An 18,848-nucleotide genomic window follows, 5' to 3' on the forward strand; every position below is an offset into this window, starting at 1 on the left:
CAAGCTGGCACCGGGGATGAGCTCATCTCTTAGGAGACCTCTTGTCAAATGTTTCAGATTCTTCTTCTCTTAAGCACTGAGAATAGGGATTTTCATGGTTATCTTTTTTTAAATCATTATACCCTCTCATTGTTCCCGAATCTTTGATAAAGTCTGTCCATTCACAGCCCCCGTGTATGTGAGAGGCTCTGAGGCATTAAGGACAGAGAAGCTAAGGGAAGTTTGGCTTTCCCCACCTCACCCCTCCACCAAGACTGCGGAGGGAGCAGCATGGTGCCGGGGAACAACAGTCCCAGGGACCCCAGAACAGCGAGCTTCGGGGGGACCGGAGGTCCAAGGTGCAGGGAAGAACACAGGTGAAGTGGGCAACATGCCTTCTAAAGCTCACATACTGGACAGGAAAAAGAATGAGATATAATAGATAGATTTCTGGTCCAGAAGCCAGTGGCAGAGCAAGGACTAAAACCCAGGTCTCCGTAACCTAATGAGGGGGCTAGGCCAAATGTTCTGGAACATTCTGAGTCCACGGTGACAGCAAGTAGAAACACTTTATTTTCCTTGACATGCCATCGAAGCCCATTCGGCATTCATTTCCAGTACAATTTCACCTGCACTGACCACTCTCACTTTTGAAGGGAATGGAACAAAAATATGGTCTGCGTTTGGCCAAGGAAACAGAGCCCAGAGTTGAAGCGCTACCCATGGTGAGTAGTGTAAAGGAGCTTAAGCCTACAGCAACCACACATAGCATTAAGTAAAGCCTGATCAAAGAGATATCTGGGGCCCGTGGTTTGTCAGGTCATAAAAAACAATACCACCACCCAACTATCTCTAAGAAGTGATGTGAGTTAGCTCATCTTAAGAGAGCTAAAAAAAAAAAGGCAAAGTCTTACCCTAAGCAGCAGAAAGCTTAGCCTCCTCTCAGCTCCACCGAGCTGTGAAACCCACGAGAACAGAGTATGTTGCGTTTTTAGAGAGAGCCCATTCAGAACCTTGCCAGCAGGAAGGAAGGACGCCACACCAGCCCTGCAGAGCCCGCCCGTGCCTGGGTCACTACCCAGTTCGAGGAGAGACTTTGCGAGCGTTTATTTGCAGCCTGCAAGTTACTTCCAAAATAAAAATGTTCAGCCACAGTCTGCCTACCAGCCTGGAAAGAGCAACCCCATCTACGTTGACCCTTAGCATGTCCTTATCACTCCTCTCTCTTCTTCCCCTACTCCCTGAATCATTGTCCTTCCCTTCAGCCGAAAGGAAGTCAAGAGTTGGCCTTTAACAGACACTTAGCCCCCTCCAGGCATCTCCCAAGATGGGAAACCAAAGCAAGCACTTTTAATTACTCGGACCCAAAACGCTGAGCTTGACCTACCCAGATAATGAAGCCAAACTGGATGATTCTCCCTGCCTGATTCTTATGTAGGTGTCACTTCCATAAAACTTGGGTACAAAATCCAGATGACCACAACTGGAGGTGGGGAGGTGGCAGGGCTGGATCTTGAGACAGGAAGGTTAAGGATGTGAGAGGCAAACCTTGCGTAGCAATGTCTACACTGCAGAAGATGCCTTTTCCAGCTGTACACGGCTTGTCAGACCATCTACTCGTCCTCAAACTAGAAGGGGTATTTAGCTCCTTCCAGGGGAAGCAAAAGGACGGCAGAAAGGAAGAAGCCTGCCCCAGTAAAAAGGGCCATATTTTTATTTATTTATTTATTTATTTATTTATTTATTTTTACAAAAAGCACTTGTTAGAGGAAAGCTAACCCCTTAAAAACGCAGTATGAACTCTGCACAGTTACGGAAAAGGAAATCTTAGGAGTGTTCTACAATTTGTGCAAAAGCCCTGAAACAAAAAGAATGGGATCATTTCAGTCTAGACTGATGTGGAATGTGAATGAGGATACATAACATATAAAGAGCCAAGACAGGGGAAAAAAAAATTTTTTTTAACCAAGTGCAGAGAAAAGACATTTCTTTGTCTACACCTGGCTCAGGTGTTTTGCCAGGAATTAAAGCGAACCCCAGAGCCGTTCTATATTACAACTACAATTAACAGTCACTGCAGTGAAGTAGACTCAAAAAGACAACTGCATGTGGTCATTCGAATCTCCTAGCCCCACCCAGACACTGCACAGTTGGGAGCTACTGCGGAGAGGACAAATGTGCATACCATCTGACCCAGCGATTCCACTTCTAGCAATCTACCCCAGGGAAATAATGAGACAGGTTTGCATAGGCATATACAAAAGGACTTTTATAACAGTGAAACATCTGAAACAAGCTAAATATCTGACGATTGGGGATTGGTTTCAAAAGTGATAATACGTCCACAAAACGGAAACCACAGCAATTAAAAAAGTTTATCGATTTACTTATTAACAGATGTTCATAACACATTGCCAAGTCAAAAAATTAGTTTATAAGACAATCTGTAGGCTGTGCTTCCATTTTTATTAAAAATACGCATTTAGGGGCGCCTGGGTGGCTCAGTCGTTAAGCGTCTGCCTTCGGCTCAGGTCATGATCCCAGGGTCCTGGGATCGAGCCCCACATCGGGCTCCCTGCTCCACGGGAAGCCTGCTTCTCCCTCTCCCACTCCCCCTGCTTGTGTTCCCTCTCTCGCTATGTCTCTCTCTCTCAAATAAATAAATAAAATCTTAAAAAAAAAAAAAATACGCATTTAGTCTGAAATGAAATATACCAGTGTGAAAGATATTTATCGCCGGTTAGTAACAGAATAGGTGTTATTTTTTTTTTAAGCTTGCTTGTATCTAACCAGTGTGGATTTCCTGCATAATGAATAAATTTGTTATGGATAAACTCTCCACCCTTACAGAATGGTGCCTTCATATGGCTTTACTCCTGCCACAAATCATATAGGTTCATCCCTGAAAAATCAGAGTCCCATGAAAATTTAACAGAGAGAACATTTTTGAAAAAAAGAAAAGAAAAACACAGAAGTCTTTCTAACTACTTGATTTCCCTTAAAAATCATACAGGAATCTTTTAGTGCTCAGCTGCTGCATACGATTTTTTTATGTTTTATTTATTTATGTCTCAGTCCCACCCCTCAGCCTCTGGGGAGAGAGAGGAGCTGGACACTGGGTTAACCACCCATGGGCAGTGATTTAATCAACCTATAAGGCAAAACCTCTATAGAAAACCCTAAATGACTCTTCAGGAGCTTCTGGGTTGGTGAAGGCATCAAGGTGCTGGGACGGTGGTGACCCCAGAGAGGGCACCATGTCCCATCCCCAATTCCTTTTCCTACACATCTCTTCCATTTGGCCGCTTCTGAGTGGTGTCCTTTATAATAAACTGGGAGACATAAGTAAAGGGTTTCCCTGAGTTGTGTGAGTCATCCTAGAGCATTATTAAACCTGCAAAGGGGGTTGTGGGAACCCCCTGAATCCTCAGCCAGTCGGTTTGAAGTACAATGTGGGCTCCCCACTGGCAATCAAGTGGGGGCAGTCTGGTGGGACTGAGCCCTCTGCTTATGAGATCTGAAACTAATTTCAGGTAGGTAGCATCAGAATTGAATTGAATTGCCGGGCACCTGGCTGGCTGTCAGAGAGTTAGGGGCATGCTGGAAAAGCTACCATGCATTTCGAGTCAGAAGTGTTGTGAGTTCAAGGGTTAAAAACATTAGGAGAAAAGCCTTTAAACAAACCTACGCTAATACAAACACAGCACCCTTGAGATCAAAGAAGTCCAGGACCTACTTTCTCATCTTATCACCTGTGGCGCTCGGAGAATTAGCAAACATAGCTGTGGGTGTGCACTGAGTATTAACAATCTAATGTGCAAAGCCAGGAGGCTGAGCAGATAGCCCCAGCTAACTTCAACAGGCTAAAAGTAATACAGTAATGCTCTTTCGAGAAGAATGACAGTCCCCACTACTGGGGGTCCTCCACGTCCCAGACACCATCTGGAGTGCTGCACACCCAAACCCCATCGACTGGCTGATACTGTCTCTATGTAATAGACAAATACTCAGAGTCTCAGAGAGGTTAATTAACTTCCCTGAAGTTATACTGCTCTTAAGTGGTGGGACGGGAAATTTCGCGTGGGTCTTTCTGAGTATAAAACACACCCTTATGACACTGGTGCCCGGAAGCTGTTTTATGCAAAGGATCTCATTACTGGAATATTTGAGTGCACTGCAAGAGATGAGATATCCTCAAGGTCACCCTCTCCATCATGTTCACTGCCACCATTAATAGTATTTCATATAGGCCCGCACACGTGTGGCTTCCCTGCGGGACTGGCCCCATAACTCGCAAGGCCCAGTGCTAACTGAAAACACGAGGCCCCTTGTTAAGAATTTTAAGATGGTGACTGCAGAGCGTTAAACCAAAGCTCAGGCGCTTCTAAGCGCAGGCCCTGTGCTATTGCCCATCGCAGGCCCGTGAAGCTGGCCCTGAAGCTTCCCTGCATTTCTTTGTACTTGATCCCAGATTCTCTTGGAGCAGGAATCAGAAATTATTATCGTAAAGAACTCATCCAGGGAGTTTTTTTGACTGCTTTCGTGTTCATTCAACAAACACCCTGTGGTTCCATGACAGAAGAAACAAAGGGTGATGTAAAATGCCCTCTGATTTGTCACTGAAGTCATAGCTGGATGGAACCATGATTTCCCTGCTGCCTGAAAACATGGGAACTTCTTGGCCAGCCTCAGTGGCTAGCTCAAAGGTAGAGAGGGAAGCCCTCTGGAGACAAACAGATGGACCTACGCCCCTGACTCCTCTCTGGCCTCCTCCCAAGGGAGCGCGCCCTGTAACAAACACACCGCATTTTCACACTTGTCTTAATTTTGTTCCTGCTTCCAATGGGCTTGGAATACAAGCTGGCCTCCCGGGGTGGCTGGTTAAACCTTTTGAAAAGAGGGATCACTCTTGTCATACTCCCATTCTCGTGCTGCTTATTTGGGGGCCGTTCCAGCCCTTTCAAAATGTACTTTTCAATCCCTTGAGTGTCTTTTGCTCCCTCGTTAAAGGCCTCTCCTCTTCCCGATAGTTGCCCCTTCACCTTAAAAGTCTGTCAACAACCCAGACAAAACCAGTTTGGACATACCGGAACTCTGGAACCAGCGACTCTTTTTCCATCGGCACCGATGACTCTCAAGGAGAAGCCAGGTGGCTGATGACGTGGACGAGGACCCAAGACCAGGATGGTAAATGAGACGGCTGTCAACTCTCTCTCTCAACCTCTCGTCCCAGGGGTAGCCCAGGGGGCCGGGGAGCTCTGGTCCCTTCAGTGACTTAGCAACTCCAGGTCACTTGAAATGTAAATAATCAAAGCAGTAGGGCTTCCTTTCTTAAAAACCCAAGACAACAGCTGGTGTTGGCCTGGGAAAGAGGCAATTTGCCCTCTGGCTCTGGCTTCAGGCTGCAGGAAAATTACCATTGCCCCGCAGCGAGCCTACGTGGGGCTCCACAGTGCCCCCTTCTGGACAAACTGGTTTGGTCCTGATTGCGGAAGAACAGTTTATGGGCAGATTGCGTGGGATCTGGGCTTTACTTTCCTGGAAACCCACTGAGAGTCTTCAGAGGGAAAGAGAAAGCAAATAAAGTAAAAACATGATCCGTGTCCGCTTGGTCCTCCCCACTAATAATGACTTCCATGCCTGAGGAAACTAGAAAACACAGTGTCCTGTTTTGATTCTTACTTTTACCTCCAACACCGCAGTGTGAATGCCCTGGCCCTGAATCCAGGAGGAATCCAGCTTTTGCCATTAGGATGATGAGGGTGGTTTCAGCTGAAGACTTTCCCATAAGGCTCAGGAAGGGGCTTTCACAAACTGGCCCTTCCCCCAATCTCAGAATTCTCACTGAGAGTCAAGAAGATGCCAGGGGCACCTGGGTGGTTCAGTCGTTAAGCATCTGCCTTCCGCTCAGGTCATGATCCCAGGGTCCTGGGATTGAGCCCCGCATCGGGCTCCCTGCTCAGCTGGAAGCCTGCTTCTCCCTCTCCCACTCCCCCTGCTTATGTTCCCTCTCTCGCTGTGTCTCTCTCTGTCAAATAAATAAATACATATTCTTAAAAAAAAAAAAGAAAGAAAGAAAGAAGATGCCAGAGTTTTCATTCCCTTATCCCACCAGGGCACAACAAATACCCCTCAACGTGTCCCGCCACCAGAAAACTCCAGAGAAGAACTTAACTTCAGGAAATAGAGAAAACACCAAACATTTTTATTCAGGCTCCCAGAAAACACATATACCAACTACAAAATGTATTATTTCTAGATTCATGGCTTTTCTTTCCAACCACAATAGGAAGCCAGAGAGGAGAACGCTATTGGGAATGATTAAATACATACAGAATCTCTTTAAAAATTAAAAAGCATTAATTTAACAATAACGTCAGCTTTCAGTAACTTTTCTTTTTCTAAATCAGTTCTATAAGCAATTGAACTATTGAGCCTTGGATTTTATTCACTGATGCAATTTAAACATCATCTTTGACTTAAGAAATCTTTCTTTGTATCTGAATATCATATTCATGCTAGCTTCTCCTTGTTTTCCTTCACAAGGCACAAGGAAAAGGACCAGAAAGACACCATTCTGAGAGGAGGCAGGTGGTCCTTGGGAAAGATGGGGGTCTGGGGCTCAAAAGTCTCATCTGATTCAACTTCACTGCATTTTTAAGATAGCTGCAGTGACAGGAGTTTGTAATTTTTCCCAGACAAGAGCACAGGAACATGACTGGTTATGACAAATACATTTGTGGCTTCACAAGATGAGCTGTTGTCCAACTAGCTGTTCTTGTAAACTACCTGAACCCTAGCAACACCTAGCAGTCAGAAGTCTGAAGTCAAAAGTCTGGTTACTGATTGCTGGACAGAACCTTAAAAAGAGGACCTGTCCCAAGAAGAAAAAGGACGTGTTCTCTCCACTTTGGCCCGGATGCCCCCTTAAAACCATCCCCTTCTGGGGACACCTGAGTGGCTCAATGGGTTAAGCGCCTGCCTTGGGCTCAGGTCATGGTCCCAGGGTCCTGGGATCGAGCCCCGCATCAGACTCCCTGCTCCACGGGAAGCCTGCTTCTCCCTCTCCCACTCCCCCTGCTTGTGTTCCCTCTCTCGCTGTGTCTCTCTCTGTCAAATAGATAAATGGAATCTTTAAAAAAATTAAAAATAAATAAATAAATAAATAAAATAAACCATCCCCTTCTGGCCTCTGTATGCCCTAGCAAGTCTCCTTCCCAAGCTAGACAACTCGATTACACCCACATGCATCGTGATAATGATAATAAACCGAGGCACAAAGAAAGGAATGCAGTCCTGATCCTCAGAGAGACACCAGGACAGTGAGCAGATAGACGAGGCAACACACACTATTAGCATGAAGCGCTGTAAGAGACGGCTGAACAAAGTGTAACGGGAACAAACTCCCTGGAAGAGACCCAGCTCAAATGTCTCCTCTTCTGAGAAGCCCTCCCTGCATCCCCCGGCTGGGTGAGGCCAACGCACATTCAATCAATCAATGTTTATTGAGGGCATGGTGTCAGGATCTAGGGGGAGGCGATGACGGACCAGCCGCCAGAGTGCTTCCATGCTGGTGAGGGAAGTAGAAGCAAACCAGAAGGTAAATAAATAAAATATTTAAACACTACACCTGATGCCGTGAAGGAAGCAAACAAAGGGGATGACGTGGGGCTAAGAAAGGGGGACATGGTTTTTGGAGGGATGGGAGAAGACCTCTCTGGGAAATGGTGTCCGCACGGAGAACTGAAGGATGCTCTAGGATTAAAGGGTGCCAGCCAACTGAAGAATGGCGGCGGGCGGAGGGTAGGAAGTGGTCCAGACAAAGGGAATGGGCCCTAAGGGGGTGGGCAAGACCAGGGGGATAGTTGAAGAACTGACAGTTAGGAGGCTGTGGAGTTTCCAATAGAGCCATGCAGTTGTCCGAGCAGACGTGAGGGTGGTGGCTAAGGTACATTTAGGAGATGGGACAGAGAAAGCTTGTAGGTTGGGGCTGACGGAAGAGAAAAAAAAAACAGGGGTAACACCTACACCGCTCACTCTGAATGGCCAGAGGGATGCTAGTGCCATCTACTGAGAACGGAGAAACTTGGGAGGGCGTAGGGTTACGGCTGCAGGAAGAAATATCAAGAGTTCCATTGTACGCGCAGTAATTTGGAGATGTCTATGCATCGCACAAAGGGAGATGTCAATTAGATGACAGGAGATATGAATCTGGAGCTTGGAGAAGAGGTCTGAGCTAGAAATATACGTTTTAGAGTTTTCAATATGCATGTGGTGTGATAAGGCCCAAGAAGTGATCCAAAGAGAACGCAGAGCAGAGAAAATGGGGATCGAGAATGAGTCCAAAGAAATTTCACCAGCCACCCAAGATTACAAATGAACCTTGGGGAGAAAGAGAAGAATCCATCCCAGCTAGGGAGACTTAGAAAGGCTTCCAGAAGTTAAATCTTAAACTATAAAGACAATCACTACTAAAATCTATCCGACTCTAGCTGGCTGCCCCATCTATCACTCCATGGATCACGAGGGTGGAAGGCCCAGATCTGGCAGGCCAGGCAGGTGACCTTTTTCTCCCCCTCTGTCCTGAGTTGTCCTACCCCACGCCATGGGCTGTGGGATTGGTCAAACAAGAAGACTATAGGAACCGTGGCCAAGGACTCACAGAGCCACCCTGCCCTCCTCTGCAGGAACCTTCAGAGCAAACAATGAATTACCCTCTAGTTCCAATTCTTTCCTTTATCAGCTTCCACAAAGGGTACTCAAGAAGACATCACTAATCAAACCTTTCCCTTAGCACATGAACATGCTTACCTTGTACCCAGCCTAAAACTGAAACAAATAAGCCAAAATGTAATCTCTCCTGCATCTACTTTCCTATTCCCATCCTCCCCTTGATTGCCACTCCTGGAAAAAAAAAAAAAAAAAATTGCATTCTGCTTCTCTCCACCCATTCTCAACCCACATACCCCTGGAGGTATGAAGTGAAAAGCAAGCTGTAAAACAGTCTGTGTAGGATGGTATGATCTGCATATCAACAACAGGATGTTTGTATGGCCATAGAAAAATGTCTCAAAGGATAGACCAAAAAATGAGTAATTCTCGAGAGCAGGGTTGAGGCATCCTTTTACTTCTTTACTTTATGCCATTCTGTAATATTTGAGGCTTGGGGGAGGTTTTTGGTTTTGGTTTTGTTTTTTAATAATGCTACTTTTGTTGTTGTTCTTGTCACTGTTATGGGGATAGAGCCATTGATCTAGAGGACAAAAAGTTAAAAATTTTTGTTAAAAATAATTTGACAGTGAAGACTGAATCCTTCATACCCCTTTATTTGGCTGATAGTTAAATTTTATGTACAAAATGGATTTTCTAAATGCTGATTCAGTATTGTCTTTATCCAAATACTGGAAACATGCACGGTATCTTTTTGCTACAGTAAATAATAGATTTGAAACTCTTTAAAAGAGGTAAAGAAAAGAAAGGCAATTTTCAATGTTGGCTTGTTTTACCTTCTACTGTTCTAGAAGTAAGCCATTTGAATTAAGTTGCTGTGCTAATAAAAACACAAACACATTGATAATCAATGCCCTGGTCTCAGAGAGCAGAGCCAGCTACGATGAGAGAGTAAGGGGAAATGTCCGTAAAAGTATAATCTACAAGGTCTTAGATTATGTATAAAAGTACCCTTTAATCTCTGAACATAATATTTGCCAAGGGAATAGAGGTGAGACATATCAACGTAAAAGCACCTTTAGCTGCAGGTGGACAGAATGCATGAGCTCTTGAATCAACAGAACAACGCAGTAGATATTCCAGAAAAGGGTTATCCAGTTCACTGCCCACCTTCTCCCAAGGTAAGGACTCCATGGGAAATACACTAGTAGGAATATAGAAACAGTTGCTGTCAACACTGGAAGTATCAGTAATAGCTCTACACTGGTTCCCAATATATTTATCTATTGCTCTTTCTGGCCCCTTCCAATAACAAGAGTTGAGAACACTTTCCTAGGCAGCAATTTCAGATAACCATCCTCCTGTTGCACCAGAAACTTCTGGCAGTTCTGGAGTGACAAGAAGAGCTTCTGTCATCCGTCTCTGGGGGCTGCGTGGGTCACAGCTAAACCTGGGTAAGGTGATGTCTACTCATTCTCCCCACCCTTTCCCCCCAACCACATACTCTTTTAAGGTATAGCATTTTGTTCCAGATAATAGCTTTGTGGAGGCCTGGATATTCAGATCAAAGGCAACTGTACCCATTATTTTATTATCGCTCAAATGTTTTAATTTGGAGTCGCCAATGGATGCTGTGGTGTGCCAGCAAGACTCCCATGCTCCCACCTTCAGGACTGTAAGATTTATTCCCCCAGCGGCTGACAGTGCTGGTAAGTGACGCTTATGGACTATAGCGCCCTCTAAAGCCTAGCCCTGGGCTCACCCCGGGCCATGCCCGCTGCCCAAGCACAGCCCAGATCCAGCAGCGGGTTAATGCAGGGGGAGAAAGGCCAGACCTCTTTTCTCAATGCAGGATCATTCTAAAGAAACATCCCTGCACCAGAGCTTCCTGTGGGATGGGCTGAGCCCTTTGATGGGATTGTTTCAACAGAACAACGCAGGTTTTTTTTCTTGTTAAAGGGTTAACAAGAAAAAGGGCAAGTCCCCCTGCCCACCCTTTCTTCCTTCCCTCTTCCACAGGGATTTATGCCTGCCAGCTCCCCTCAATAAACTTCAGGTACACAAGTCTCCACCTCAGAGTGCTTCCCAGACCAACCAGCAATAATGCCTCAAACCCAGTGTGGCAGTGTCTTGAAAAGAATCCAAATTTGAATATTCTCAGACTAATAGGTAAACTTTGACAAATGATTAGCTCTTCATCTGAAATGTTAGCAATTAGTCATGATCAAAAAATCGATGATCCCTTCAGAGCTTCTAGCCTAGGATGATTTTACTAATGTCTGCTGATTGATGACTTTGAATCCCAGAGAAACACCAGGGAAATAGACTCAGTCTATAATCCCATACTCTCTATTCAATTCTTAGAAATTGGTCCCAAACTTATTTTTTACTTTTTCCAGACCATAAGTTCCATCTAAATGTAAAAAAATAAGAGCTGAGCCCATTCCCCAGGGACCATGAGTCCCCTCCGTGTGTCTGAGATGAGTGTCGTCAGCTGATACCCATCCATTTCACCTCTAGAGAAGTTTATCTAATTGTACTTTGTTCATGTTGACTTCCATCCACTTTCCTAACAAAGCTGGTTATCAGATCACAGCTGCCCTTTTAGGTACAGACTGAGAGAAAAACAAAAATACATTTGGTTTGCAGCAGTTGGCTTTGCCTGATGCCCAACAGAAAAGAATGCTGTCCTTGTTTCACCTGTCTTCTTTGACCTTATCTCCCTCCATGCACTGCAACTGCTTCTTCTACTTGAAATTCTCTGGTTTGATGTATACAAGCTGGGGTCTGACCGTTGTTCTCAGTTGCCTAAACTTATTCCCTCTTTTTTTTTAAATGGCGGCATCTTCTTTAATGTCACATCTCCATTCAAAGATAAGTTAACTTCTCTGTAATCATTGACATCTTTCTTGTGCACTGTCTCTTAAATTCTTTATCATCTCCTTCTGCAAGGACACTCGGCTATCTTATTTCCTTTGACCAAAATGATTGAATCTACCCACTGGCGCTAAAACAAACAAACATAGGGAACACTGAAATTTTAAGGAAATGTGAAATAACTGCAAAATGTGCATACTTTGAAACACAGTAGAATTAGATGAAAAAAAAAGCCCCCAATAACTGCCTAAAATCAAAATTCCTCAAAGCTTCAGATTCTCCATCTGTAAAATGAGCATAATATTCCATAGGAATTTTCCAAGGATTTAATGAAATCATATATGTATAGTCACACAGACTTGGAATAAATTCAAATGAATGGTCTTATTTATATTTTGTTTATGTTGTTATCTATAAACACTGCTGACATATGACAATTGTCTCACAAATACTAAATCATATATTTGGTGGAGACACTTTTTTTCCAATGAAAAAAGAATGGAATGCTGTGGGACTTGGGGGTCCCCAAGAACCCAGGGGCTTCCAAAGGGAGTCAAACCACCAGTCTGGACAAAGTGCTGATATTTACTGCCACCCATTGAGTAATCAGCAAACTGTGCTTAAATACACAACAATAAGACCTCTGAAAAATTTTTTCCTCAATATGCATCGCTGTTTGCATATGTTGCAAATATATATATATCAGCCCTACTCCTAAAAGGACAGGGTAATAGTTGTTTTAGGAAAGTGGGTAAGTGATGTCACAACCCTAAACCACTATGCTTAAAATCATACAGGAAAGGATAAATTCCAGAGCCATAAAATACTCAGCTACATTTGCCCAAGTGCATGCCCAAGGCTCAGTATTCCGAAGGAGGGGACCCATGTGGTCATGCCCTGCCTGGGCTGTTTCAGAGCACTGTATCTGGATAAGACTGTGTTACTGGCATCCTGACAACCAATAATTACAAAAGAACTGATCATCAGGAACAACCCAGACCAAAGTTAAAGGAAATAACAAGAAGGTAGTGGTTAAAGGGTTAACAAGAAAAAGTGGCTGGAATTACCTTTCATGTCCTAGAGATGGGTTTTGAAGAATTCCCCCAATTCACAACCACTGGGCAGTGGCAGTCCGGAAGAGGACAGAACCCAAGCTTTCATTCTCTCAAAAGCTGCCTTAGAGAGGTAAGAGGTCGAGCAGGCAACGTGCGCCAGGAGTCTCAGAAAAGACTGTGCCCAACCTGGAAGCCACATGCCCTATCTCAGGAAAAAGCCACTTGGCCCCAGCGGGACTAAGCAGTGTCCTCTAACGGCTAGGGCCCAGACTGCCAGAGCCTGGCTGCCTGGATTTACAGCTTGTCTTTGCCACTAACTGTGAAACCTTGGGCAAGTTCCTTAATCTCTCTATGCCTCAATTTCCATACCTCTAAAATGGGGATGATACTAGGTCTTGTGCATCACATTGCAGTGGAGACTGAATAAATTAATACATATAAAGTGCTTAAAACAACGCAGGGGTGTAATCACTCAATAAATTGTACCAACACAAAAGGACAGATCATTTGCCATCAGATTTCCCAATGTTTGCCAGAAGCCAGAATCAGGATTCCTTTTTTAGGCGAAAGAGGTTTTATAAGCAAATAATTCTAACATTTTCAAAATCCTGCATAAGCCAAGAACATACTTGTCTGGGGGCCACATACCATCTGCAGTGATCCAGTACCTCATGGCTAGTGCTGTGGGAAGAGCAATGCTTGGGATGCAGACGAGCCTCAGACCCACTTCCAACCTTCCCACCAGCCCTGTGATCCTGAGAGCACAGCGCCTGGGAACCCGCCATGGCAGGAGCACACGAGAGACGGTCCCGTGCCAGATGACGAAGGGCGAGTAACAGATGGCCCCTCTGACCAAATGTAACAGAAGAAAGTACTCTTGGTGATTTAAACGAAGCCTCTAACACTACAGGGGTGTGTGGGAGGGGAAACATCTCCCTCCTTGTCTCCAGGGACTTCACTCAAGGTCTTTAACATGAACCATCATGCATCCTAGGAACCAGGATTGACACAGACCAAGTCCAGCCACTAAAACAGAGTTCATCCCATCTTTAAAGGACAATCCTTGCTCAATGAGTCTATCATCCAAAGTAGCTACCAAGATTGCCAAAAATACCAGACGGTTCAGCCGACAGCCGTTGTACCTGCTTATCTACATGGAAAATTAAATAGATACATCGGTGAAAGATAAGTAAATAAATAGCAACACTGTTGAAAAACAACCATTTGGGGGGGGAAAAAAAAGCAAAGCACTAAGAAAATGAGTTATCCTTTTTAAAAGTTTGAGGATCTTCCCTTTTTCCATTTGCCTTTGATTCGGCTGGCCCATTGTCTCTTCTGCCATCACTTGAAGCCAACCAGACAGATTTATAACGAGATGCTAGTCCTTTTCTACTCTGCTGACAAATATGCGGCCCATCTGCCTCCAATCAATGATGGAGCACGTGGAAATGGGAGCAATGAGGTATTTTTAAGCACTCCTTTAATGAATTCATCCCAAGGACTTGGCACTTGGTGCGTTAAGGGGTGAGGGGCGGGCAGAGGGAGGAGACAGCAAGTACAGGATCTGGTAAATAAAGAGATTTGCCGTAATCTGGATTCTAAAACCCTTGCTATGAAACATTCTGCTTGCCCCCAACAAGCTGTTAAGAGCAAATAGACAAGTCTGCAAGCAAAGCGGTATATGTCATTTGTTCGATTTCTTTTTTTCAGACTTCAAGGACAAGTTCTTAAAACACAAGCAAAACTAGAATTTTATCTAGAGAGGGATACTCCTGTCTACTATTGCTAGAAGGTTTTAAATTATTGGTGTCTTATTTGATTAAAATAATCATCGCAGGTCATTGACATGAAGAGTAGATTCAGTTAGGTCCAGAGACTAGCCAGTCCCTTGGGGGAAAAATCAGCATGGAAAACAATTTCGTTTGCCTTTAAATGGGGGAAAACCAGACATCTGGGCATTGGTAATACAGTCTTAAAGGAGGGTGGGGACCGGGGAATTTACATTGAAATCAACCTGTGTTGAGCTTCAAACTGTGAAAAGCTTTGCAATCCTAGATCTCTAGGATTTATGGCACAATGACCCGGAAATTTCACTCGTAGCTGTTAAATATTGCTGGTTTCTGCAGCCAAAGCGCTACCTCTTAGGCACTTTTCCTTGTCTAACAATTTCCTTAAATTTGAAGCGAAAGGAGACATCACCTAATCGTGTTGTATAAAAGTGCAAAAGAAGCGGCCATTGATACTGATGGGCAGACCTGTCTTTTGGTTTTTTAACACCCTGGCTCTTCTACTTCGTTTGGTGGAAATGCAGTTTCGTTTGGATTTAGAAATTGTTTCTTGTTAGAATTGAGCTTTCAGTCCCTCACAAGAGGCTGTCTTAGTAAACATGAAATGGCTTTTTCATAATTCCATTATTATCTCTTTTACCCAAGGAGGCTGATTTTTATATTCTTCTAAAGGAGAAATGAAAACAGCAGCAAAGCCTGAGGCATGCAATATGCAAACCCCTCTGGGCCCCAAACCCCATGCCCTCCACTTGCTTTCCAATAAGTCCACTCCATGAGCTCTTCCTCCCACTGACCTCAGCCTCATTCCCGAGGGGAGGAGGGAGATGGCAATCGTTATGTTTTGCTTTTGTTTGCTTGAAATAATAAATCCAGAGGTCTCCCTTGCCAGGGTTTTTCTGCTGTCAGCAGTTTTCTGTTTCATTTGCTTCCTTAGTCAAACTGAAACCCAAGCCCTTGTGGTTGGCTTTCACCCTGACCCCTTGGCTCCTGGGAACTGATCAGAAGACAGATCGCTGCGGGTTCCTGACAAACAGGGAGACTTAGCAGTCTTTCACCCCCCAGAACGTATTTCTAAAATGTCCACCTCCACAACATCTAGGCACTCCAATATAACTCAGTCCATAATTGACCCTAGCCTGTCTGCCACCAACTACTTATAATCTCTTTCCAATTTGGGTCAGGGACCTAAAACCATAACTCTAGCCATGTCTGGGGAGCCAGAAAAAAAAAGAGTGCTCAACTATCTAATTAGACATTGCTTTGCAAGAAAATACCTCTTGGGGCCTGGGAACTATCAAAGAGTCCACTGTTGGCTTTTATGGATACTAATAATCCCGGCTGCAAATAATCAGAAACCTCAAATAACCAAACCGCCTTTGAGTATACTTTGTGAAGGCAAAGACCGACGAGTGCAGAGGCTGATCACAAGAAGATTCCAAAAGGCAGTTTGCAGGGTGTATATGCCAAAGGTTTGAGAGAAAGCCAGTAATCTTCTGCACTAGACACGCCTAGTACACTCTTCGATGATAACTGACATTTCCAGGTGGTAACCCCAAAGTTCTGCCAAGTCCTGGAATCTTCCTGGAAAGATGACAGTACATTTTATACCATTTTATTCTTAAAGCCCATTTTCATTGGGCCACCTACTTCACAGACATTGAAAGAATCAAATGTGATGATATACACCAATAAGCTTTGCAAGTAGGATGCTAAACAAACATAAGATGTCACTGTTGCTTCTAATTGGTAATCGGCATATGTATTTGACAGTAACTATATCACCAAAGGAATGGTAACCAGAACGGCCAGTTTACCATACTCTCCCATGTCTCAAACATTCTCGATCAAACAGAGTTGAACTGAAAATACAGGTATTGAAAACATAACTGTATTGCTATTTTTGCTTCCTTCTCAGCAATGTGTTTGTGTTTCAAAGAAACAGCTTCAACATCGGTAGAAAGCAAAAGCCAACAAAGGCAACTGGCCTGAGGATTCTCCGTGAACTTCTGTTTATAAGGCACATCAATCAAAGATGTCAGAAGAGGCAAGAGAATCTCACCAAACCACAGGAACAATTTACTAATCAAAGTCTTCGATTGGAGCCGACCCTCTAAAAGCCAGCTCTCAGACTATGTATGTGTTTGTATCCCTGTAGAGCTCCTTCTATGTGAGGGCGACCCAAGTACTCGGGTAAATGGTCCTGGAAGAAAAGATGGAAGAACAGAACAGACGGAGCAAGACCAAGGCTTCTGAAAAAGTCACCTGCTTATCAGTTACTACTCTTACATGATAATGGGTCATAGATTTTGCTATATGTTTCCCAGCCTTTCAATTTTTTTCAGGTCTTTCATCTCCTAAATACAAGGGGGTTTTTTGACCCATCTTTTCTTAACTATGCACAGATACTGCATTAATTGACTGTGAATCTTAAAAATACTGAAAATCACTTCTCTGTATTTAATGTCAAATCATTTCACAGCTCTCATTTAGAGCAGAGGTGAGATACACACCTTTGGGGGTCTTTGTTATTGCCTTAACCTTTCCCTTCCCTCTCTGGCTCTCAAAATAAGGAGTGAGTTGGGTGCAGGATTTGAAAAACAACCATTATCCACCTCTTTCACAGATGTTTTTGAACCTAGCCTTTACACGCAGGGGTAAGCCTAGAAGGGCCATGAAGGCAGCCAGAAATGCCTTTATATCTTTTCCCGTACGAAAGACTGATTCAGCAGGGAAAGGCTCTGAGATTGAGCCATATGGGCTCTTAATATTTAACTCTAGATCTCTGTTTCAGCACAATGTGCCACCTTCTTTGTACACACGTGTCTTTCTGGAGTATCTTTTTTTGGAGAAATAATCATCAAAAAAAGTCCACACTGCTGAAATGTTAGAATGAAAAGAGAGAAGAAATCTCATGCTACCGCAAGGTGCCAGACTCCTTCAGAAGGAGTCCCGGGGACAGAAAAGGGATGAGTTCCTTCTCCTGAACACAGAGAGATGGTTTTGGAAATACCTTCCTTTTGCTGGAGGTTGGAATCTAAAGATCTGACTTTGGAACAAGTTCTTTACTCCTACTTAGAGAGTCTTTCCCAAAAAACAAGCCTGTGGCGTTGGTAAAATGTCTTAGAGAGAAATTATGTTAAGTGGCGGCACTAAGGATTCTTCACCAGTGCCCAGAGGAACTGCTTTCCACGCAACTTGGATGCAGTGATCTCTTGCAAGTGGCCAGTGCAATTTTGTGAATTAACCAAAGAGCTGACCTCCCCAACTAGTCCTTTTATCCCTATTTTGGGTTCTACCAAGCCAGAAGTTTCCTGGGAGATACTCATCCAGGGACCTTGTTCTAGACCCTTCCTTTGAGGTGTGAGTATTCAAAGGATCCTTTTGCCCCTTGCAGCCCCATCTCCCTCCTGCTAAATGCAGCAGTCATTTGCCTCTGGGAACATTCTCCCTCCAACTGCTCCTCATGAGGCAGGAGAGGACTCCACGGCCCCAGGCAGAATGGGGAAGCCAGCGCTTCACCCGCTGGCATCGGGGGACTCCTGTCCCTGCCCCAAATCACTTCTTTTCCCGCCTCTTCCCGGGAAGTACCCAAATCTCTTCCACTCGTCCTTAGAGCGGGCCAGGGAGATTCCACCATCCAAGGGCAAGGTGCGATCTGTGCAGGCCGGGCTTCTCCCCCGCGACTCTGCAAAGCTGACATTCAAGTCCTCGCGCCGCCGGTCCCGGCTCATTCATTCCGGGCCGGTCCCCACCTTCCAGCCCGCGCCTGGCTCCAAGCGCTGCTTCCCCGGGCAATGTCTGCCGCTCACACCGTGCCCAATCTCAAAAAGTAACCTCTAGAGCGTTCTCTCGTCGGACTCTTCTTCACACCTCCACCGTACCCTTTTCATTCAAATAAAACCGTCGTCCGTCCCCCGCATCTTCAAAGGGTTAAGCAGCTAGCTTCGCCACGGAAAACCAATCCCCTCCCCACCATCCCACACCCCCAGCCAAGCCATCGCTCCGCCACCACCGTCTCCGAGGCCCGGCGCCGACGTCTCCGGGTCCCCATCCCGGATGAGGGGCCACCCCCCCTCCCCCGCGCGCGCCCGCTCCCCCGCGGGTCCGCAGAAAAGCCCCCTCACCCTTCGGTGGATGCCATGGTCTGGGGAACGCCCCCTCCTCTTCGGCGCGGTCCGGCGGCGGCGGGCGCGGGGCGAGCGGGCGCGGCGGGAGCGCCGGCGAGTGGCGGAGCGCGCTATTTAAGGGGGAGCGTCTCCCCGCCTCCCACCCCCCTCCCGGGTAAGCCCTTTAGTGCCTCAGCCCGCGCGGGAGGCTCGGGCCGGCGCTAAGCCGCGGCTCGGCTCTCCTCCGCGCGCGTCCCGCCTCGCCGGCGCTCGGCGGGGCGCTCGGGGGGCTGGGGGTGGCCTCCGCCAGCCAGCGCCGCCCCCGGGCCGCCGGGCCGCCGCCGCCACCTGCGTGTGCTGCGGGGCTCGATGCG

At 45.6% G+C, this 18,848-nt stretch overlaps 1 protein-coding gene across 2 annotated transcripts in view; it reads right to left on the minus strand.

Moving 5' to 3' along the window:
* The window catches only part of SLC1A2 (solute carrier family 1 member 2), a 141,118-nt gene extending 122,523 nt beyond the window's left edge, over positions 1–18,595 (minus strand). Inside the window, exon 1 of one of the 2 annotated variants that reach the window (XM_032413900.1) lies at positions 18,493–18,595. In XM_032413900.1, coding sequence (XP_032269791.1) covers positions 18,493–18,509 — 17 coding nt within the window. In that variant the 5' untranslated portion in view covers positions 18,510–18,595. Of the gene's footprint in view, positions 1–5,066; positions 5,320–18,492 lie in introns of those variants that run through there. The other variant, XM_032413899.1, reaches the window with a different exon arrangement.
* Positions 18,596–18,848: the final 253 nt, after the last annotated feature.

Source organism: Phoca vitulina, unplaced genomic scaffold (assembly GCF_004348235.1).
Source record: "Phoca vitulina isolate PV1807 unplaced genomic scaffold, GSC_HSeal_1.0 scaffold16, whole genome shotgun sequence".
In the NCBI taxonomy this organism is placed as follows: domain Eukaryota; kingdom Metazoa; phylum Chordata; class Mammalia; order Carnivora; family Phocidae; genus Phoca; species Phoca vitulina.